Source organism: Pseudochaenichthys georgianus, chromosome 15 (genome assembly GCF_902827115.2).
Source record: "Pseudochaenichthys georgianus chromosome 15, fPseGeo1.2, whole genome shotgun sequence".
Classification (NCBI taxonomy): Eukaryota; Metazoa; Chordata; class Actinopteri; order Perciformes; family Channichthyidae; genus Pseudochaenichthys; species Pseudochaenichthys georgianus.
In genome coordinates, this window is record NC_047517.1 from 3,912,056 (window position 1) to 3,938,083 (window position 26,028).

Genomic DNA, 26,028 nt, shown 5'->3' on the forward strand with positions numbered 1-26,028 from the left:
CCTGAATGCTTTTAATAGTTAGTGTGCTGGACAGAAAACAATAAAGAGATTATCCTCTGTTCATAACTAAGGAATATAGCAAAATGGAATAGCCCAACATTAAATATGCAGAGAACATCGTTCTTTTCACAAATGAGATAAGGCTATGAATACAGCAGCCGCAGCAGTTTGATGACGGCTGCCTCCTCATTAAACAACATCCTGTACCATTGTGGAACTGCAGGAGATACCGGGCAGAGTTACTGCTGACACTATAAGCTTCAACAGTGGACGGCAAGTCTTATACACTCGCCCTGGCTACTGATCATCTTTAACAAAATCCTCCACCCAGAATATCTGGTGTGGAGGATAACTGTGGAGACTTCCCCCACCCCCACCCTCTATGATTAATTCAAGTATCAGAAGAGAAGTCCCTGTAGGTCACATCTCCTGCATGGGTGTGCAATGTCTGTACGCACCCTGGCACACCTCTTATGTGGCCCTGCATATCAGCTAATGGAAGACACATGATCCAATATATGCCATTAATGGCAGCAGGGACAGTCACAGAGGACACACACACACACACACACACACACACACACACACACACACACACACACACACACACACACACACACACACACACACACACACACACACACACACACACACACACACACACACACACACACACACACACACACACACACAATTGTGAAACACCAGGTGCACTGTATGTGTGCCGAGAGGATCGAGATGTGAGCTGATGTAGATTTGATCTGTGTCCATCACGTTGATCCTCACATTGTACGGAGTGGATTTAGGGGGTCACACACTCCAACCCCCTTCGGTGTGATCTCAGGTGCAGAGGTCAAATGTATGTCAACCCAAACAGTGTGTTTCCACAGTGATGAGGTGGGTTTGTCAAGAGGCTAATGTGCCTTAATCCCTTCCATAGCTCTGGGTGGATCCAGACAGCCACTTAAAAGACTTTCCCTCACTGCAACTTATTTCCTGGCTCAGCAGACGGTGTGTGATTGTGTGATTTCATGTGTAGAGCATTTGTGCTCACAGTGCCTTGAGCGAATGGATTAGCCCCTTCCCAGCAGGCACCAGCATGCTCCTCATGTCCTACACATGACATATGTCCAGCTTACTTTCAGTGTTTGGCTTTATTTTCACAGAGTATAGTATAGAGATTTTATTTGTCCTTTGTTAGCATCGATCTGGATGAAATGCTATTCCAATAAGACTTTATTTAAACATTAAAGAATACTTTAGGTTAAGGTCTTCTTTTGAATAAGAACAAAGCTTTGGGGATATCTATCTACAGATACATATTAAGCCTGACAAAGTACTAATATAATGCTTTCCTGCAATGTTAACTATGTTGAAGCACTTATTTTAACTGATATTATACATATGTATTATACTCTTATAAGATGTAGATAGTATAAGAAATGTGCAGAATATGACAGTTTAATGGTGGAGGTACACACATATTGATAGATGTCTTGTAATGCGCTGTTGAGGAACCTGTGACCCAAGTGTTTCATTCATTGCATAACTACACCGTAGTTGTGTGTGATATGTCAATAAACATTTGAAAATCTTGAAATCTTGAAAGGGATGTGCAAAATAGTCATTATATACAGTCTTTAATGAACTATTAGTAGAGAATAACGAGTAATGAATATACTTTATAGGGATCCTATTAATATCTAATAATACAAATAATGGAATTCAATAAAATGCTTTAACCACCAGAGGCCTATACTACGAAGCCGGTTCAACCTAACCTGATATGTTTGAGTTAGCCGGTTGGCCTAATCCAAAACATACGCGCTCTCGCTAAACGGTACTACGATGCGGGTTATCAAGTGGATCGCTCAAGCCAGCCGTGTCCTATCTAGTTAGGTGCGCGTTCACATGAAAGGGGTGGTATCTGGAGCATTCGACCAATCACAAACATGGAGAAGCGTACTGACAGCGCAGCGTCATACTTCCTGAATGAAAAGTCAACTATATAATTAGACAATTATGAAGAAGTTAAACTTTAAACATCCATGACTTAAACACTTGATCAGGATCAAAGCCACAGAGCTGCACCTGCAAGGTGAATACAGCTGGAACAGAACAAGTATTTGAACGCGTACATTAACAGGTTTATGATATCACTGCCCGTCTAAAACACGATCTGACTTTAATTACATTTGACTCCAGTGTTTCCTCAACTTAATGTGTTGCTTAAAATAATACTTCTGCATCCAGTCTGTGACACTGTGAGTGTTGCACGGCCAGATACGGCTCAGCTGACTCAGATCAGGAAATATGTGATACATCATGAAGTGATATGCCGCGGACTGTACTTAATGTTACTCTGATCCGGTTACTCATGTTGTGGCCGATATTTAAGTAAGCTTTCTTAACGCTAATGCTATAATAGTCAGATTGCTCTGAAGATGGAGGTGATATTCTATTAATGTTCACGTTCACACAGTCGGTGATTTTTGCCGGCCGTCTTTCCTGCAACGGCAGCTTTTCTGTATTTCCTTTCTCCTGTAATATGACTTGATCGCTTTAAACTCCGCACACTGAGCTCTGATTGGTCAGCAGGCAGTGCTTTCACTGAGTTGAGCTCTTAGCCTGCAACCTGACCTGCTCCGGAGCAGGTTAGCCGCTAAGCATAAGTTACCATGGAGATCTAGCCTGCTAAAAAGAGAACCAGCTTCGTAGGACCGGAAACCCAGAGTTTTCCCTGAAGTTAGCCGCTAAGAGAACACCCTGCTTCGTAGTATACCCCCCAGGTGTCCCTTTATATCAGCTGTGCACCTTTATGGTGTAAATACAGCCTATCTACCAATTGGATCAAATATAAAAGTCAGCCGAATTAGTGTTGATACTGCAAGGAGACGTATTGTGTGAAAATAAATATATTTATGATCCACGTCACGTTTTCAGTTCCTCATGTTTGTCTAGAGGTCTTCTTATCAGGGCTCTATAAATACAGAACTACGGCAGATATGTAATATTTAATGCAGCCAAACCGTGTATTACAATGCCGTTATGTGATGACTTTTAAAGAGAAAAGCAAGCACACTCGGAATAAAGTATTATTTTATTTAAAAATTTTTTTTCCGGGTTTTCACATCGCATAAACACCATTTCCCAACGTGAATTGCGGCTAAACAACAAAATCACCGAGTTGAGGATCTTGCCTACGTCTGTTTCCGGTATTGTTAATGACGGATGTATTTTGTTATACACACAGTCCTTCACATTTAAATTTACATTAAAGGATTTCGTGAGGCCTTCTAACATGTTTTTAAATATAACTACGGTTGTAGTTGAAGAGTTTGTAAATTAACATGAAGCCAAGTTGTTGCCTGGCAACGCAATCGCACAACGTCACGTCCGTTAATTCCACATCCACACACACGGATTAACATTGATTTAATACATGAATGTAGCCTTTGTTTCTGCTAAAAGAGGAGTCGACCAGCTGGGGAAACAAGAAAATCGGCGAAATCGAGTGTGACTATGAAAAAATAAATCATTATTATATTAATATTGACAATAACAACTGACCATCGGGGTATCATTTGCTTGGCATTTCCGGGTATTTGGGCCATGTTAACAATACCATGTAACTGTCACGTTTGAAGGGACAAAATCGTGACATCTTCACGTCTCCCAGCATGGTGAATAGTCACATGTTCACGTCTTGCCGTGATACCGGGTTGGTGTAGGTTGAGCAGGGAGAGGCCATCTATTTTAATTTCCCTCTTTTTTTCCTCTATATCTCACAATCAAATACAGGTACATTGTAGCTTGAGTCTTTTACCAACAGCCTACTTTAAACAGTGTTCTGAATTAGATCAATAACAAATACATGTTGAAGTGGAGGTTATTCTAGTGCTTGTTGATCAGTAGGTACAGCCTCTGCTGTTTCACCCATCCATAAAGGCTCATACTGGTTAAGGTTTATATATTTAAGAGGTTACCATTAAAATCCCACTGACATTTAGACTATTATGAATTATTAACTCATCTTAATAAGCACTTCCTTATGAAACATATCTTGTGAAAAGAAACAGCTTTATTGAACAGATTAATTAAAAATGATATGTGTGTGTGTGTGTCATCTGATGTAGACGTTGTTCTGTCTGAAGTCCAGTGAGTGCAGGGAGGAGGCGAGGGCAGCGTGCAGGTGAGAGCTGCTGAACCTCAGGCAGTACACAGGGCTGCTCACCGGGCGGGAGCTCAGCTGGAAGAACTGCACACGGTACATTATAAAGAAACAACAGCAATAAGTGTATTGTGTAACATCTGCTCAGACATTGAGGATTTACAGCAGGTTACCTGCAAACATGCAGCCTGACGTTTGTCCCATAGACGCACACCCCCGTAGTACGAGGAGCCGCTGGCTATCATGTGATTCCCGTCTGTCTGAAGGCAGTACAGAGCGCTGTCATGAGGCTCCTCCCACTCCATCACACACTTCCTGTTGGGAGCGAGGGGACAGTTTACACACATCACACTTAAAAATATGTCAAAGATATATCAGGGTTGCCAACTTTGGGCACCTGGCTGGAGTGAGATTTTGATATCATGGGTTTAATTACACATATGCGCACTAAATGACTGCTATCGTGTCAGGAGCAGGACATTATTATATATAGGATATATATATATATATACAATATATGCAAATACACAATATTGGACAGACTTTAAAGGGCACAAAGTTTCATACACTAATGAAAGTCAAACACATGTTTCCACTGTTTTATTGTGTGCATCGGCCTGTCGTGAGAAACAATTAAATGAGTTATCGTACGATAAATAAAAATGAACTCGATACATTTCCATTTCCATGAGGATGTGACTAGCAGTTTGAAAGGATGTACTTAATGTAATTATTATTATATATTATCATTATGTCAGTGGTCTAAAATGGTCATACAACGGTGCCGACAATATTATCATTTATCGCAATAATTTCTGGGAAAATGTATCCAACAAAATTAATTATGGTGAGAGGCCTATAGCCTACATGAAACACACGCACAAATCTACAAACTTACTCCAAACTGCCAAACATATTAATTAACACACTCTCACTCTCATATACTCTTTGACTCTATGTTGGCCAAGTAGAACAATAAACAGCAGACTTTTACTTGTTATAATTTCTACTGGATCTCAGATCTGAGCATGCGCAATACGGGTCGGGATTGACCAACCGGCTCCCACTGCTGTCTGTTAACGTTGTTAAGAGTGGTGGGGAGGGAGGGAGCGGATCAGAGGTTGCGCTAGACTTTTTCGCTGCCCGTCATTTTGACCGACAGGATCGTAAAACTTCTGTCAAAATCCAGAATGACCCGTCGGCCTTTACACAACTCCGACGGGGGGACAGTTCACATGCGCCGTGTTATGCATGGCTGCTGCACGTAAAGCCACAACTCAGACATTTCAATGATCTGTACGGCACAGTGAGGTTTGGAAACGGTATGATTTCCTTTTTGGAGGGCGAGCGTAACAGCGGAGCCTCGCTGCGGGGAAACTTTGGCGCTGTTCCGAGTTTGTTCTAATCTGTCAAAATGACGGACTGCTTTCAGATTTGTCCGTCATTGTTAAAAAAGAAATCCGTCATAGACGGAAAATATTCGGTTAACGCGACCTCTGGAGCGGATCGACAGCTTCAGCAGCTGTCAACTCAACATTGTAAATAACCAACCAAAAACGATCGCCGGTTCATCTTGTTTTTGGCGTGAGAATAGTTTGGGCAGCGTGAGAGCGTGATATATGTGGAAGGGCTAAGTAGAGCATAACAAATATCTACGACGCCAAGTCAAATTCCTCGTACGTGTAAACCTACCTGGTAATAAACCTGTTTCTGATTTCCTGGTCTGTTATTGCCAAAGTGTCTTCACAGAGCATGTGCTTTCACCATAAGCCGACACATTGGAATAGATAGTTCCATGGCAGAACAATATATTGAACAAAGGGGTCAAGTTAAATTGAACCCTGATCCCAAAGACCGACTGAAGTGTGTGACAGTTATTTTAATTCAGTTGTGATTGTTGTGTCACTTTTATTTAAGGTGAATAGATTTGATCCAATGTAAGTGTTCTGCATTACATAAGCACCAGGAGTGTTGCTGAGTCTGGGTCAGGTGGGGAAACTATTTAAAAATGATACTAGTCAAAGATGCTGCAGCGGAAAGCCCTGAACATGGAACATCGAACTTTCAAACCATCAGAGCAGCTGTGGATGTTGTGGACTTTGGGAGACAGTGAAACTATAGTGTTGTTGATAAGGCCTTGAACGTGTGTGTGTGTGTGTGTGTGTGTGTGTGTGTGTGTGTGTGTGTGTGTGTGTGTGTGTGTGTGTGTGTGTGTGTGTGTGTGTGTGTGTGTGTGTGTGTGTGTGTGTGTGGCTGTGGTTCAGAGAGGGGAAGTATTTTGGGCATAAGTATTTTCTGCCAATAAACATCGATCCACCATTAGTGCAGCCTCATCCATAAGTGATGGGAGGGACACCAGGGGCAGACAGAGGGGCAGCAGAACACACACACACACACACACACACACACACACACACACACACACACACACACACACACACACACACACACACACACACACACACACACACACACACACACACACACACACACACACACACACACACACACACACACACACACACACACACACACACACACACACACACACACACACACACACACACACACACACACACACACACACACTTCTCTAGCTGTGATTGGATGAGAGCTGCAGACTGAGGAAGGTGAATTCCTTTGATCTGTGTGAACAGAAAGCTGTAACACAGGGTGGCTGTTATCTCTGGAAACAATCTCAAACAAACCAAGCTGACTGATGTTCAAATAATAAAATGTGTTGTACTTTAATGCAATTACAAAATCTTATGTGTCAGATCAAAACATATACTGATGAATGTTCATATATTCTATTGCAGCATGGGAACATGCAGGATGTGCACTTGTTTTACTGTCACAGTGCATTTCTATTCAGGGGTGAGCCCCGACTTCCAGACTACCTGAACCTCCTGGAAGACGGTTTGGGCGTATGAATTATGGATATCTAAAGAGGGACCCCCCTCTGCCAGCACTCACCCCAGCCCAACCCCTCTCACAGTCCCCAGAGCAATCTGCCAATCAGATCTGATTTGTCTTACTTCACTGATTCACCCTCTCCAATACAACCTGAAACCTCTCTACCCCCGCTTTCGACAATAAAGGGGGGGGGGGGGGGGGCTGCTGCACGCTGCTAAAGTTAGTAGTCACCTGGCATTGTGGCTTTATTATTCAGGGTAAAGCACGAGTAATCATTATTTGCAATTATGATTTATTAGGGCTCACCTTACAAAGGACATTCTGAATTAGTCATCATTTACAAGTACAAGAGTTCAACTGTTTTGTGCTTTCACCTCTTTTACTTTTAATACTTTATCTTTTGCAATTACACTCACATTTCACCTACCTACATCAACCACGTTCATGTCTTAGACAGAGCACCAGGGACACTTTGGCTGCTTTCAGATCCTACTCCTCAAATACCTCTTGAACTTTTTGCATACACTGAAATAACTGACACATTGACTTTATTTAAATGTAATACGTCAACAAATTAACAAATATCAGGTTAGTTAAAAGCAATACTATTAAGTTGAACCTAATATTTTGTATTTAAACTTGATATTATTGCTTTCAACTAACCTAATACAGTTATGTGAAATCTGTTGACATACATTTAATTAAAGTCAACGTTTCAGTTTGTTCAGTGTAGTTCTATGTGTGTAGTCACCTCACCTGACCTTTACCCCTTTCCCACCCAAGCAGCTCCAGGGCTAGTTCAGAGCTCCAGAGGCTCCTGGCCCCGAAAACCAGTTATTATCTGGCCCCACTCGACTGCCAGTCAAGCACCAATAATCTAATACGTCACGCTTACGTCGGAAGCTGAACAAAGTGACTACAACGCATCCCCACACTCTCATAAAAGACAAACTTATGAAACGTCAGGAAACACTAAACAGGCTTAGTGTGATTCTGTTTATTTGTGCCTTACTTTGACCATCCGTTTGCTGTTATTGATCATTGTGGAGAGAGGCAGACGTTTTCCTGCTGTATTGTATTTATAGTAGCTATTGGATGGAATCAATACAGGTTGTCATGTCCGACTATCTATAAATAGAATCATAATGAAAATACACCAGTAAAATGTGCCTGTAGAAAACGGCTTATGCCACAATAGGATAGCAACAAGTAGTCAAGATAGTTAGATTAGCATCGGTTGCTATGCTAACATCACCCATTTTATACCAGAGACACTTTCTTACAGCGGTGTAATGCCGAACAGCATCAAATTATACTGAAACACATTCACTTATGGGGGGGGGGGGGGGGGATATTTATCAGCTGCTTATGGGACAGACAGACAGTGAATACTTTCCAGCCACCGCTGCCGTGAGTTAACGGGAGAATAAACTCTGCCGTGAGTTAACGGGAGACTAAACTCTGCCATGAGTTAACGGGAGAATAAACTCTGCCGCGAGTTAACGGTAGACTAAACTCTGCCGTGAGTTAACGGGAGACTAAACTCTGCCTTGAGTTAACGGTAGACTAAACTCTGCCGTGAGTTAACGGTAGACTAAACTCTGCCATGAGTTAACGGGAGAATAAACTCTGCCGTGAGTTAACGGTAGACTAAACTCTGCCTTGAGTTAACGGTAGACTAAACTCTGCCTTGAGTTAACGGTAGACTAAACTCTGCCGTGAGTTAACGGTAGACTAAACTCTGCCGTGAGTTAATGGTAGACTAAACTCCGGTGGCCTCAGCGGTCGGTAAATGCCGCTGAACCACATTAATAAACAATGAACCACGGCACTCTGGAGAAAAGGTTGGAGAAGTCGTTCTTTAATTGAATCTGGCTTCGTATTATTAAAAGCAACACGATCATTGACCCGACGAAAAAACAGCGACGTAAACGGTGATGTCATGACGCAGCACCAGTCGGGCACTGAGCAGCAGAAACACAACTGGGGCTAAAAAGAAGAACCAGTTTGGAACCAGAAGAGCACTAGCACAGAGCTAGAACTGGCTAGGTGGAAAAGGGGTATTGGGGGCCTAGTGCTTTTGTGACATCACAATCCCTTTAAATGCTTACACTTGATTGACACATGAAACCTGTTTTAATATTGATGTTTGTGGCTGTAGGATGTGAACTCAGACAGGGTCCTCAGCGGCGCACAGTACAGGGGCTGCATTGTATAGACCGTCCAGAAAAACGCGATTCTGCGATCGCAGAATTTACCGCATAATCAGCAAAATGGCGCAGATTTTTAAAAGGCCGCATATTTATCAAAAGGCTGCATAATCCCCGCATTTTTCCACACAAAGTTGAGGGAAAAAAAAGTGAACTCATCTTGACGTGAAGTGATGATGATGATGATGATGACGCGACGTCATCAGCTCGCGCATCACAGAAGGTAAACAACACCGTAGAGTGAACGTGTGGAGCTCACACGAAAGAGAAAACACCAAGATGAAAAAATCTAATCCATCTCATTTACCGACGAACATTTCTGCTAAAGACCGGGCAAAGCAGTTCCCCGATGTTTTGCACGAAAGTGGGGGGAAACTATTCTGCACCCGTGCAACTGTGTGTTGGAGCATAAGAGAACATCCACGGTGACGACCCACTTTGATTCATTCAAACATTCCAAAATGCTTTCTGCTGCTGCGGACAAGAAAGACAAACAACTCACGTTCACCGAGGCATCGACCTCCAAAACCCTTTCGAGGGCTACAAGAAACAAAGTGAGTAGCCTACAAGACTGAAGCTGGTCAGATAACGAACGAGTAAATGAAAACAGAATGAGGCGGAGAAGTGTGTGTGTGTGTGTGTGTGTGTGTGTGTGTGTGAGAGAGAGAGAGTGTGATTAAAATAGCCCAATTGCTTTTACAATAAATAAACATTGAATGCGTTTAATTGAATAGTAAAGGGGTTTAACGTTAGTGGCAGGTTGTGTGTGAGAGAGAATAAATAAATAAGACAGCCCAATATTTTTTCCGCATATTTTGCAACTTCCGCAATTTCACCGCATAAAATCACATACAACCCCGCATGTTTGATCGCATAATCAAGGATTTTAGCCCGCGTTTTTCTGGAGGGTCTAATTGTAGGGCTCACTAATGAATAATCAGACCGCAACCCCCTGGGGCCCAGTATTACCCTGGGTTCAGTCGCAGGTCCCACAGTCGGATGAAGGTGTCGTAGCCGCAGGTGAAGAGCTGCGACGGACACTCAAACTGCATGTCCAACACCCCGGCACCGCGGCGGAACCCCAGGCCCAGGTTGCCAACACACTGGGCTCTAGTGGATGACAGAGAGGAAAGAGGAGAAATCAATGTCACATTTTGCAAATATTTCAGAAACAAGGGGGAAAATGTAAAAATAAAATGCTCTATATTCCAATCTTGGGAGGGGAGCGATGTTGTCTTAGGTTAGGAGATAGATATGTCTCCATGATTTTAGTGCTAATCTGTAAATGAAAAACACCTTCCACAAATGCAGAACGATTTCTAACCTCCCCAAAACTATTTCATTTACGAAATCAATCTGCAAATATACAAACAAAAAATATGAAAAATATCTGTGAATATATTAAATAGATTTACCAATAAATAAAAAGCGTTAGTCTAACATTTACAACATTTAATCTAAATTACATTTGTGCTTGACAATATTTGTTGTGATACACTTGTATGTGCATAAACATTTAGGTCAAAAAATGGAAAAATAAAATGTATTTGCCATGAAGGCTAAAAATTGTGTATTATTTCAGTTAACAAACTTTGCCATCTAATTTAAATTGAAACATATTTTAAAATAACTTGTACAGTACATTTTGCTCTGGTAATCCACTGGAAATCCACCCCTCTGGTGGGATCAGGATAATCCAGTTTGTTGGGATCAAATTGATCCCAATCCTGTGTTGTCAATTTGAACTACCCGTTTTGAAGATTTGATCCAGATTAAAGCTTGGATTGGATTTCCTGATCTGATCGGATATCAAAGTGATCCTAATCCTGTTTTTTGGTTTTGAACTACCCAAAATCCAAATCTGATCCGATCAGATAGGGATTAAAAGTTTTGAACTACTGGGCCCTGCTGATGACGTGGTTTTTTAATTTCAAGGTAAAAGTATTCTGTCTGGCCATTGCTTTCTAAAAAAAAGTGCACTCATTTTTTGTGCAAATGTGGCATCGTAAAGCTGCATTCACACGACAAGCTGGCGTTGTGTTTCCTTGGAGACAGCGCCGCCCGACTCACGCCGCACACCGCTTGAAATTGAGCTCTGCCCTCAAAGTTCTAATTATTTAAACTTTAACCTGGTTACTGCTGACCTTTCGGAGTGCAACTAATCAGATGAAAACTCTGCTAAGCGCTGCAAGCTAGCAGGGTACGTAACCATAGAAACAAAAGTTATGTGGCTGTTTTCACTGCAAGGCTCTGTGCTTAACCTCACTGTGAGCAAAGAGCAAATTGCATATCATGTGAAGGCAGCTTTAAGCATCCTGTTAACGTGACATCAATTTGTGCTGGAGGAGCAGAGGAACCCCGGTCATTTTTTAATGCTCCGGACCCTTCAGCCTGGTTGAAAAGGAACCGCCATTACTGAGTCTGACAGGGTTATCTCCGGGCAGGGTCAAACCTCTGGGCTAGCTCCCAAAGCCCGATACAGGTATGTTTGGATGTATGAAGAGAACTGGAAACAGCAATGGAAGCTTTTGACGTATTTTACAACTTTCAGGCCGCAGAAAACTATCCGCTGATGTACAGATGTCTATTTCCCAATGTAAGTGGGAAAAGGCCTGAATGGTGTCATGGACTGACACAGAAGTTGTAGTACCACTACGAAAATGTGCTTGAACGTCTGCTGCACTTCCTGGGAGCTTTACTGCATGGATGCTTAAAGAGAACTGGTTACAGCATTGGAGGCGGGGCCTCAGATCATCCTATAAAAGTTGCTCAGTCGCACTTAAAGAAAGTGGAAAGTTGGGTTAGAGTGAAGCACAATTCGCCATAGTCCACCTGCAGGACATATGGCACGGTGCCACCTTAACGGCCCGTCCACACGGCGGCGTGCGTTGAAGCTTCAACGCTTCTGCCCATTCACTTTGAATGGGGTGACGTCACGCTTTGCCGAACTGCATTGTGGGAGCGTCGTTTCGCTTTGCTCGCGTTGCTCGCTTCGAAAGTAGAGCAATGTTCAACTTTTGAAGCTCCGACGGAAGCGTCAGCCAATCAAATCATATGACAGTACAAGCTCTAGCCAATCAAACCGCGTGCTTGTGTGTCAGGGGCGGGAGATTCATGTGATTGGTTGTTGGTCGAGCTTCAGACACGCCCGCCGGTAAGCTTCAACGCACGCCGCCGTGTGGACGCTGCGTAAGGCCATGAAGTGGTATTCCAGGCTAAAGGACAATAAAAGGCAGACTGTGTGAACATGTACATGAATAGAATATCACTGCACATCGACAGAACCATCGGAGTATTATAACATTTGCAATGCACAAGTGTACTGTATTATATTATACTGACTCATAACATAAGTAGCTGGAGATAGGAAAGTTAGAAGACTGCGTATAGTCCGGTAATCTTAGTGCACCTCACACCTGATGTGGGGCACGTATTCATATCACATCATAAGATAAGATAAGAGGTACTTTATTGATCCCAAATTGGGAAATGTTTGCGTTGCAGCAGCATAATAAACAACAAAAGGCATTGCACATAAGTAGAAATTAAAGAGTAGAAATAAACAATATTATAATTTAAACATCTCAAAGTAGAATTAAAGCAGCATTAAAAAGTAGAAAGAATACAGTAAAGATAAAAAAATCTATAAACTCGGACAATAAAACAATGTGGCTTTAGATACAATATAAAGCAGGATATTGTTACATTAAGAGTGTAGGGAATGGAATATAAAATTAAATATAAATGTAAAATGTACAGTGTGTCCAGCCACCCAAAGAGAAGCTGTGGAGCAGAGGCCAGAGGAGATGTGTCATACAGAGTTATTGCAGTAGGCAGGAATCATATGATGTTGGCCGTGCAGCATGGCAGAGTGCACCCATAGTGCTGCAGACGGCATGGAGTGGTATTTTGCATGTGACATACTTCTATGCACGAGCAATGAGCTGGTAAGACACACTCACCGGTTATCAGCAGATTCTAATAAAAAAAAAGACAAAACAACACAAGTGTAGTTCAGGACGTTTACTAAAGGTGTTATCTTATCTCTGTAAAACTAAGATGAAGGGGAACCCGTGGGAGAATCCCAACAAAGAGCATTGTGAAGAGTCTGTACGCATCGCGGACAACAGTGCCATGCTGTGGCCAATAGCAGCGCTCCCTTCACAGCAGTCAGTCAAAACCACTACATTGAGAGGGACGATAACGGATCTGGAAACAGGGAATGACGCAGTGATAACAACGTTTAAAATCCCTAGACTCACAAAGCCACACTTTGAAAGAGCTAGCCGAAGCCAGCACTGTTCTGTTGTTCACTGAAACTCACGCACTGTACTCGCTCATTCTGGTTACTCTGTGCAATGACAATACAGCTGAATGTAATCTAATATAGAGGCTCATCAGTTATGCTGCAGGAGCTGGATAGTGAAGTCAAGATCTAGACTGGACTGTTGTACCCGGCTACGGTGTCCCAGCTCAGAGAGGTTCTTTAGGGATCTGTTCTTCCTGATCTTTGAAAATGCCACTATGTTGGTTTTAACCTCGATCACGCAGGTACTTTAAAGTCTCCTTTAGAGTCTAGTATTAGAGATAACTCTCCTGTGATGGGTTGTTTGGTTGCCTCTGTGTTACAGAGCCGGTGAGTGTGGATCAGTGTGTGTGTGTGTGTGTGCGTGCGTGTGTGTGCATGCGTGTGTGTGTGCATGCGTGTGTGTGCGTGTGTGTGTGTGTGTGTGTGTAGCACCAGGCTCTTGTGACCACAGCCTCCTGAGTATTGCAGAATAACTGTCTCTTTGTTGCACTTTAATACCCTCCATGACCGTGACTGTGTGCGACTCTCGAACGTTTGATACCTGCTCCGTAGCAACCATTTAAAGGGGGTGGCTGGCCTTGGCGACCAAGTAGCCCTGTGCATGGACTCGTGCCCACCCCCCCACCCCACCAAGCCCGGGGCTCAATCTGCAGGCTGGGTCTGGTAATCCCCCAGCCTTACCCCAGGGGGCCTTCTTATTGGACCAGGGCTTTCCCCACAGGGCACCTTATTGGGTGAGAGCTTTCTCATTGCCAGGGTCTCATGACTAAGCCCAGGCCAATGGGGAGTCAGTGATGAGGCTGAGTTGGTGTCTGTGTGAGTAGTGACCCCTCATTTTCACCTTACCACTAAAACCAAGGAGCTTAGCACATGTCAAACAAAAAGGAACGCATTCAAGCCAAAGGGATACGAGCCTGTTCATTCATTACTAAATAATGATGTCTCCAACGCAGCACGAGCACTCGGACTGAAGAGAGATCATCAATTCATAACATTACTCTCTGAAGTCCTTCAAAAAACACGAGGACAATGTGATGCTGCTCTAAAAAATGTTATCCCAAATACATACAAACCCCTAAATGTGAAAGAAAAATAAAGCTTCCATAAAAAGGACCTGACATCTGCACAGGGATCTTAAAGCCATAATAGGACTTTGCGATGAGCGGGTGCACAGAGCTAAACAGCAGGGACTCTCAAATTGGTAGGTCACAAGCTTTATGGGCCGTGTGATTACAGGATGCCGGCATGAGCATGTCATCTGTAAGAAAGAGTGGATCTGTCAGAGCGGCGGAACAGCGCTCTGATCTGAGCATCCTTTCTCCTGGCTGTCTGCCTCCAGTATGTTCTCTACCTGGAGCTGTCACATGGCTGATCCTCAGAGGGGAAGTACTCAGAACACAATGTTACACTCACTGTTACTGACTGTTAAGCCCCTGTCACACTGTCCCAAAATTGACAACCGATGGACACACGATAAAGGAAATGTTCAAATTCGGCTGTGATCGTAGCAACATCGGGCCATTCGTGAGGGGATCTAAGCCATCGTATGACCGCCGGTGGAGTTTCTCAGGCTCCGGCAGCAACTTCGTAAGGCACTCGTGAGGGCATCTTGTCAAATCGTGTCATCTTCGTGTTATCATCGGTGCATTCACCCTCACTCTGATCGGGGCGAATGCCCGATGGCACCGATGATAACAAGATGCCCTCACGATGGCCTTACGAAGGGCAACATTGACACACAAATTCAACACGTAAATGAACCTTCGCAAGGTCCTTCGGCAATTTTTTGGCATGCCAAATATTTTGCCACCGCTCACGAAGTTGCTGCCGGAGCCTGAGAAACTCCACCAGCGATCATACGATGGCTTAAGATGCCCTCACGAATGGTCCGATGTTGCTACGATCACAGCCGAATTTGAACATTTCCTTTATCGTGTGTCCATCGGGTTGTTTTATTGCACAACAAAATCATGTAAACATATTATGTAAATAACCCAATTTGTGTTCTGTGAAACTAAAAAGGATATAATATATTATTTTGAAGGACAGTTGACAGGAAGTTGTTGTTGTTATGGAAACAACATTACGGAGAAAACGTAATATTTTCTACATAAAGTAAAGAACAAAGTCTGAAGATATCAGTACAGTATCATAGTACTTTAACATAATTGTTTTTGGTACTTTCATTGCAGTTGTATGTCTTAAATGTAATGTAAATGTTGCCTTCGTGTGTGGTTCGGGGCCATCTTCGTGCGAAATTCACAATTCCATATTTGTGTGTCCATCGGGTGTCAATTTCAGGACAGTGTGACAGGGGCTTTACTGACTGTTACACTCACTGTTACTGACTGTCACACTCACTGTTACTGACTGTTACACTCACTGTTACTCACTGTTACACTCACTGTTACTGACTGTTACACTCACTGTTACTGATTGTTACACTCACTGTTACTGACTGTTACACTCACTGTTACTGACTGTTACACTCACTGTTACTGACTGTTACACTCAGTAGTGTTACATTCACTGTTACTGACTGTTACTGACTGTTACACTCACTGTTACTGACTATTACACTCAGTGTTACTCACTGTTACACTCAGTGTTACACTCACTGTTACTGACTGTTACACTCACTGTTACTGACTGTTACACTCACTGTTACTGACTGCTACACTCAGTGATACTGACTGTTACACTCACTGTTACTGACTGTTACTGACTGTTACTGACTGTTACACTCACTGTTACACTCAGTGTTACTCACTGTTACACTCAGTGTTACACTCACTGTTACTGACTGTTACACTCACTGTTACTGACCGTTACATTCACTGTTACTGACTGTTACACTCACTGTTACTGACTGTTACACTCAGTGTTACTCACTGTTACTGACCGTTACACTCACTGTTACTGACTGTTACACTCAGTGTTACTCACTGTTACTGACCGTTACACTCACTGTTACACTCACTGTTACTGACTGTTACACTCACTGTTACTGACTGTTACACTCAGTAGTGTTACATTCACTGTTACTGACTGTTACTGACTGTTACACTCACTGTTACTGACTGTTACACTCAGTGTTACTCACTGTTACACTCAGTGTTACACTCACTGTTACTGACTGTTACACTCACTGTTACTGACTGTTACACTCACTGTTACTGACTGCTACACTCAGTGATACTGACTGTTACACTCACTGTTACTGACTGTTACACTCAGTAGTGTTACACTCACTGTTACTGACTGTTACTGACTGTTACTGACTGTTACACTCAGTGTTACTCACTGTTACACTCAGTGTTACACTCACTGTTACTGACTGTTACACTCACTGTTACTGACTGTTACACTCACTGTTACTGACCGTTACATTCACTGTTACTGACTGTTACACTCACTGTTACTGACTGTTACACTCAGTGTTACTCACTGTTACTGACCGTTACACTCACTGTTACTGACTGTTACACTCACTGTTACTGACTGTTACACTCAGTGATACTGACTGTTACACTCAGTGTTACACTCACTGTTACTGACCGTTACACTCACTGTTACTGACTGTTACACTCAGTGTTACTGACTGTTACACTCAGTGTTACTGACTGTTACACTCACTGTTACTGACTGTTACACTCAGTGATACTGACTGTTACACTCAGTGTTACACTCACTGTTACTCACTGTTACACTCAGTGTTACACTCACTGTTACTGACCGTTACACTCACTGTTACTGACTGTTACACTCACTGTTACTGACTGTTACACTCAGTGATACTGACTGTTACACTCACTGTTACTCACTGTTACACTCACTGTTACACTCACTGTTACTCACTGTTACACTCACTGTTACTGACCGTTACACTCACTGTTACACTCACTGTTACTGACTGTTACACTCAGTGTTACTGACTGTTACACTCAGTGTTACTGACTGTTACACTCACTGTTACTGACTGTTACACTCAGTGATACTGACTGTTACACTCACTGTTACTCACTGTTACACTCAGTGTTACTCACTGTTACACTCAGTGTTACACTCACTGTTACTGACTGTTACACTCACTGTTACTGACCGTTACATTCACTGTTACTGACTGTTACACTCACTGTTACTGACTGTTACTCAGTGTTACTCACTGTTACTGACCGTTACACTCACTGTTACTGACTGTTACACTCAGTGTTACTCACTGTTACTGACTGTTACACTCACTGTTACTGACTGTTACACTCACTGTTACTGACTGTTACACTCACTGTTACTGACTGTTACACTCAGTAGTGTTACACTCACTGTTACTGACTGTTACATTCACTGTTACTGACTGTTACTGACTGTTACACTCACTGTTACTGACTGTTACACTCAGTGTTACTCACTGTTACACTCAGTGTTACACTCACTGTTACTGACTGTTACACTCACTGTTACTGACTGTTACACTCACTGTTACTGACTGCTACACTCAGTGATACTGACTGTTACACTCACTGTTACTGACTGTTACACTCACTGTTACTGACTGCTACACTCAGTGATACTGACTGTTACACTCACTGTTACTGACTGTTACACTCAGTAGTGTTACACTCACTGTTACTGACTGTTACTGACTGTTACTGACTGTTACACTCACTGTTACACTCAGTGTTACTCACTGTTACACTCAGTGTTACACTCACTGTTACTGACTGTTACACTCACTGTTACTGACCGTTACATTCACTGTTACTGACTGTTACACTCAGTGTTACTCACTGTTACTGACCGTTACACTCACTGTTACTGACTGTTACACTCAGTGTTACTCACTGTTACTGACTGTTACACTCACTGTTACTGACTGTTACACTCACTGTTACTGACTGTTACACTCAGTGATACTGACTGTTACACTCAGTGTTACACTCACTGTTACTCACTGTTACACTCAGTGTTACACTCACTGTTACTGACCGTTACACTCACTGTTACTGACTGTTACACTCAGTGTTACTGACTGTTACACTCAGTGTTACTGACTGTTACACTCACTGTTACTGACTGTTACACTCAGTGATACTGACTGTTACACTCAGTGTTACACTCACTGTTACTCACTGTTACACTCAGTGTTACACTCACTGTTACTGACCGTTACACTCACTGTTACTGACTGTTACACTCACTGTTACTGACTGTTACACTCAGTGATACTGACTGTTACACTCACTGTTACTCACTGTTACACTCACTGTTACACTCACTGTTACTCACTGTTACACTCACTGTTACTGACCGTTACACTCACTGTTACACTCACTGTTACTGACTGTTACACTCAGTGTTACTGACTGTTACACTCAGTGTTACTGACTGTTACACTCACTGTTACTGACTGTTACACTCAGTGATACTGACTGTTACACTCACTGTTACACTCAGTGATACTGACTGTTACACTCACTGTTACTCACTGTTACACTCAGTGTTACTCACTGTTACACTCAGTGTTACACTCACTGTTACTGACTGTTACACTCACTGTTACTGACCGTTACATTCACTGTTACTGACTGTTACACTCACTGTTACTGACTGTTACACTCAGTGTTACTCACTGTTACTGACCGTTACACTCACTGTTACTGACTGTTACACTCAGTGTTACTCACTGTTACTGACTGTTACACTCACTGTTACTGACTGTTACACTCACTGTTACTGACTGTTACACTCACTGTTACTGACTGTTACACTCAGTAGTGTTACACTCACTGTTACTGACTGTTACACTCAGTAGTGTTACATTCACTGTTACTGACTGTTACTGACTGTTACACTCACTGTTACTGACTGTTACACTCAGTGTTACTCACTGTTACACTCAGTGTTACACTCACTGTTACTGACTGTTACACTCACTGTTACTGACTGTTACACTCACTGTTACTGACTGCTACACTCAGTGATACTGACTGTTACACTCACTGTTACTCACTGTTACACTCAGTAGTGTTACACTCACTGTTACTGACTGTTACTGACTGTTACTGACTGTTACACTCACTGTTACACTCAGTGTTACTCACTGTTACACTCAGTGTTACTCACTGTTACTGACCGTTACACTCACTGTTACTGACTGTTACACTCACTGTTACTGACCGTTACTGACTGTTACACTCACTGTTACTGACTGTTACACTCACTGTTACTGACCGTTACATTCACTGTTACTGACTGTTACACTCACTGTTACTGACTGTTACACTCAGTGATACTGACTGTTACACTCACTGTTACTGACTGTTACACTCAGTAGTGTTACACTCACTGTTACTGACTGTTACTGACTGTTACTGACTGTTACACTCACTGTTACACTCAGTGTTACTGACCGTTACACTCAGTGTTACTCACTGTTACTGACTGTTACACTCACTGTTACTGACTGTTACACTCAGTGATACTGACTGTTACACTCACTGTTACTCACTGTTACACTCAGTGTTACACTCACTGTTACTGACCGTTACACTCACTGTTACTGACTGTTACACTCACTGTTACTGACTGTTACACTCAGTGTTACTCACTGTTACTGACTGTTACACTCACTGTTACTGACTGTTACACTCACTGTTACTGACTGTTACACTCACTGTTACTGACTGTTACACTCAGTAGTGTTACACTCACTGTTACTGACTGTTACATTCACTGTTACTGACTGTTACTGACTGTTACACTCACTGTTACTGACTGTTACACTCAGTGTTACTCAGTGTTACACTCAGTGTTACACTCACTGTTACTGACTGTTACACTCACTGTTACTGACTGTTACACTCACTGTTACTGACTGTTACACTCAGTAGTGTTACACTCACTGTTACTGACTGTTACTGACTGTTACTGACTGTTACACTCACTGTTACACTCAGTGTTACTCACTGTTACACTCAGTGTTACACTCACTGTTACTGACTGTTACACTCACTGTTACTGACCGTTACATTCACTGTTACTGACTGTTACACTCACTGTTACTGACTGTTACACTCAGTGTTACTCACTGTTACTGACCGTTACACTCACTGTTACTGACTGTTACACTCAGTGTTACTCACTGTTACTGACTGTTACACTCACTGTTACTGACTGTTACACTCACTGTTACTGACTGTTACACTCAGTGATACTGACTGTTACACTCAGTGTTACACTCACTGTTACTCACTGTTACACTCAGTGTTACACTCACTGTTACTGACCGTTACACTCACTGTTACTGACTGTTACACTCAGTGTTACTGACTGTTACACTCACTGTTACTGACTGTTACACTCAGTGATACTGACTGTTACACTCAGTGTTACACTCACTGTTACACTCAGTGTTACACTCACTGTTACTGACCGTTACACTCACTGTTACTGACTGTTACACTCACTGTTACTGACTGTTACACTCAGTGATACTGACTGTTACACTCACTGTTACTCACTGTTACACTCACTGTTACTCACTGTTACACTCACTGTTACTGACCGTTACACTCACTGTTACACTCACTGTTACTGACTGTTACACTCAGTGTTACTGACTGTTACACTCAGTGTTACTGACTGTTACACTCACTGTTACTGACTGTTACACTCAGTGATACTGACTGTTACACTCACTGTTACTCACTGTTACTGACTGTTACACTCACTGTTACTGACTGTTACACTCAGTGATACTGACTGTTACACTCACTGTTACTCACTGTTACACTCAGTGTTACACTCACTGTTACTGACTGTTACACTCACTGTTACTGACCGTTACACTCACTGTTACTGACTGTTACACTCAGTGTTACTCACTGTTACTGACCGTTACACTCACTGTTACTGACTGTTACACTCAGTGTTACTCACTGTTACTGACTGTTACACTCACTGTTACTGACTGTTACACTCACTGTTACTGACTGTTACACTCACTGTTACTGACTGTTACACTCAGTAGTGTTACACTCACTGTTACTGACTGTTACATTCACTGTTACTGACTGTTACTGACTGTTACACTCACTGTTACTGACTGTTACACTCACTGTTACTGACTGTTACACTCACTGTTACTGACTGTTACACTCAGTGTTACTCACTGTTACACTCAGTGTTACACTCACTGTTACTGACTGTTACACTCACTGTTACTGACTGTTACACTCACTGTTACTGACTGCTACACTCAGTGATACTGACTGTTACACTCACTGTTACTGACTGTTACACTCAGTAGTGTTACACTCACTGTTACTGACTGTTACTGACTGTTACTGACTGTTACACTCACTGTTACACTCAGTGTTACTCACTGTTACACTCAGTGTTACTCACTGTTACTGACCGTTACACTCACTGTTACTGACTGTTACACTCAGTGTTACTCACTGTTACTGACTGTTACACTCACTGTTACTGACTGTTACACTCACTGTTACTGACCGTTACATTCACTGTTACTGACTGTTACACTCAGTGATACTGACTGTTACACTCACTGTTACTGACTGTTACACTCAGTAGTGTTACACTCACTGTTACTGACTGTTACTGACTGTTACTGACTGTTACACTCACTGTTACACTCAGTGTTACTCACTGTTACACTCAGTGTTACTCACTGTTACTGACCGTTACACTCACTGTTACTGACTGTTACACTCAGTGTTACTCACTGTTACACTCAGTGTTACTCACTGTTACTGACTGTTACACTCACTGTTACTGACTGTTACACTCAGTGATACTGACTGTTACACTCAGTGTTACACTCACTGTTACTCACTGTTACACTCAGTGTTACACTCACTGTTACTGACCGTTACACTCACTGTTACTGACTGTTACACTCACTGTTACTGACCGTTACACTCACTGTTACTGACTGTTACACTCACTGTTACTCACTGTTACACTCAGTGTTACTCACTGTTACACTCACTGTTACTGACCGTTACACTCACTGTTACACTCACTGTTACTGACTGTTACACTCAGTGTTACTGACTGTTACACTCAGTGTTACTGACTGTTACACTCACTGTTACTGACCGTTACACTCACTGTTACACTCACTGTTACTGACTGTTACACTCAGTGTTACTGACTGTTACACTCAGTGTTACTGACTGTTACACTCACTGTTACACTCACTGTTACTGACTGTTACACTCAGTGTTACTGACTGTTACACTCAGTGTTACTGACTGTTACACTCAGTGTTACTCACTGTTACACTCACTGTTACACTCACTGTTACTGACCGTTACACTCACTGTTACACTCACTGTTACTGACTGTTACACTCAGTGTTACTGACTGTTACACTCAGTGTTACTGACTGTTACACTCACTGTTACTCACTGTTACTGACTGTTACACTCACTGTTACTGACTGTTACACTCACTATTACTGACTGTTACACTCAGTGTTACACTCACTGTTACTGACTGTTACACTCACTTTTACACTGATAATGTTTTAAATAAAAAATGTAATCTGATGTTCAAATAACCTTTTGAGGATGTTTATTATTTCAAATAATGTTCCTATAAGGTTTAAGGTTAACTAAGACATAACGTTTTCACTGCAACATTCAGAGGATGTTTTGAGGATGTTATTGAGCCCTGAGATGACATAACATTTTTTATAAAACGTTCCTTTAATGTGATATGTTAACAAAGGTGGAACGTTTTGCCTGCAACATTCTGAGGATGTTTTTTGGACGTTGTTCACGTACACACAGTACAGATGTTCTTTTATAAAACATTCCCTCAATGTTGCATGATAACAAAAGAAGAACATTTTCAAAGCAACATTCGGATAACGTTTTCAGGAGGTTATTCTTTTTTATAAAATGTTCCTTGGATGCCAAATATTAACACGGTCATGGTCAACGTCAGGTTTATTTGTAGAGCGCTTTAAAAAACAAACTTGTTGCATTTGTTTGAAAAGGATGATTTTTTTTTCTTTTTCTAAAAACAAACAAGCACGTAATTCATGATACAGTAAGCTGTAAGCAGATGTTGCATGTTTACGGTGGCATGTGTGAGTTCGCAGCTAGAAATGTTTGGTTCTAAAAACATTCTGAGAATGTTACCATTCACTGTTCTAGGAATGTTTTCAGCGGGAAGTTGTAGTTTGGTTCCCAGAATGTTCTTCTGAAAGGTAGGATAACGTTCTCTAAAAACATTCTTGAAATGTTTGGTGATAACCTTCTTAAGATGTTTTTGATATCCTTCTTAAGATGTTTTTGATATTCTTCTTAAGATGTTTTTGATATCCTTCTTAAGATGTTTTTGATAACATTGTTAGAACATTATGCCCTACTGTTCTTAAAACGTTTTCAGCGGGACGTTTTATTTTGGTTCCCAGAATGTTCTTCTGAAAGGTAGGATAAGTTTCTCTAAAAACATTCTTAACATTTTTGGTGATAACTTTCTTAAGATGTATGAGCGCATTGAGACAATGAATAGGATGTATAAAAACGAATTTGCCTCACACTCATTTGTATGTCTCTCCCAGGAGGAATCCAAGGCCTTCCACACTCCCAAGACCAGCCAGGCCTCTCTACCCACCCTGGAACAACTGTTTCCCACTGCCGCCATAACCAACCTCCACTCCCAGCTCCCCTTTTCTAATAAACAAATGTCTGATTCTGGGTCCCCTCCAGTACATGTGACACCGACAGTGACTTGTACTAGCTGCTGGTCGCATACAAAAAAGAAAGACTTCTGATAAATCGGAACGATAAAGCACGTTATCCTACTCTAAAATAATAACATTCTGGCAACATAAACAAATCTAACTTGCAGCTGAAAACGTTTTAAGAATAGTAGGGCATAATGTTCTAACAATGTTATCAAAAACATATCACTGTTACACTCACTGTTACACTCACTGTTACATGCAGTGGAAGTGCTGCATGTGGACTATTCTAGAAGTAGGGCTGTATTCCTTATGTAGCTAATTTCCCAGGTTAAAGCTCAGTTCATTTACAGTTGTCATTGTAAGATGTAAATATGTCTGTAATGCTCCATCTGTTTTAAATGCCTCTAAACCAAATGTTGACATGAATAAAATAAAAGAAAGCTGTCCATTGAGACGGGTGTAGCATATTCCTGGTGACTGAAATAGAGCATCAGTTCTCAGGGTGCAGTTGTTATTCTGGTTTTGTCCTCAAATCTTATAAAAAGATCAAAACTAACATGTTAGTCTTTCCCTCAGCTCCAAAATACTATAACATCTCATATTATATAGTTTGATTTTCTTTTAAAGACTCAGTCAATCATAATCATACAAACAAGGAGAGGAAACAACCAATTGGTCGGGACCTTCTTTCCGCAGAGGATGAATCCACATTGAGGATTTGAGGCAGTCCACAGACTCCACACTGACACACTGTTAAGGATAAATTAAACTGTATTATCATTCAGGTCTTTTGGTCTCAGTGTTGCCCGTCATGTGTCGCAGGAACACAGAGCGCAGTTAACGGGGTCTCTGAGAGGAAGTGTGAAGCAGAAGCAGCAGAGCAGTCGGCTGAAACAGGAAAGAACTCCCACTGACTGATATCGCACATTGAGTACTTACAATTATACTGTTTTCTCTATAATCAGCTCATGAACTCTCACTGTGCATCACACACTCCCCAGTGGGACTAGCGGAGGTGTAAAGTCACTGAGAGAGGGTTTGGTGAACCTGAAGGCTACACAAAGTCACTTAACTGCTTTAACAAACATTTATTAGATATACAATGAGCAGTGGTTGAAAGTAGCTAAGTAGATGTTCTAAAGTACTGTACTGTAATTTGTACAATTTTGAGATACTTGTACTGTACTTCCATTGTTTGCTACTTTGTATTTCTACTCCACTGCTGCTCAGAGGTAAATGGTGTACTTTTCCTCCACTACATGTATTTAATACCTTTAGTTACTTCACAGATGAATGATGTGAAATCTAATCAAGTGTTGAATCAGACTTTAGTTCCACCTGGAGTAAATCCACCAGCTACCCTGCAGTCTACAAAGTACTTCAGACTAGCTGCACCTTCACCAGCTTTGAGAACACTTTCATGATCAATCATTATAAAACATATCATATATATTATTCTGAAATGGACCAATCTGCACAACGACTACTTTACTTTTGCTACTTTAACTATATTTTGATGAGAATACTTTTCTACTTTCACTGAGTAACATTTTGATTGCAGGACTTTCACTTGTAACAGAGTATTCCTACACTCTGGTACTTCTACTTTTACTCAAGTACCAGATCTGAGTACTCCTCCCACCTCTGAAAATTACTGATATTTCTTATATTTTCATGCCCCTAGAGCCTAATTAAGCTC

The 26,028-nt window shown here is 41.8% G+C and overlaps 1 protein-coding gene across 3 annotated transcripts in view; it reads right to left on the reverse strand.

Moving 5' to 3' along the window:
- Positions 1 to 4,063: 4,063 nt before the first annotated feature.
- fbxw4 (F-box and WD repeat domain containing 4) overlaps positions 4,064 to 26,028 on the reverse strand; it is a 104,028-nt gene continuing 82,063 nt past the window's right edge. For all 3 annotated transcript variants that reach the window (XM_034100085.1, XM_034100084.1, XM_034100083.2), the window contains 3 exons: positions 10,267 to 10,407; positions 4,345 to 4,486; positions 4,064 to 4,258 (listed from right to left, as the gene is read on the reverse strand). In XM_034100085.1, the coding sequence (XP_033955976.1) occupies positions 4,124 to 4,258; positions 4,345 to 4,486; positions 10,267 to 10,407 (418 nt within the window). In that variant the 3' untranslated portion in view covers positions 4,064 to 4,123. The remainder of the gene's footprint in view (positions 4,259 to 4,344; positions 4,487 to 10,266; positions 10,408 to 26,028) is intronic.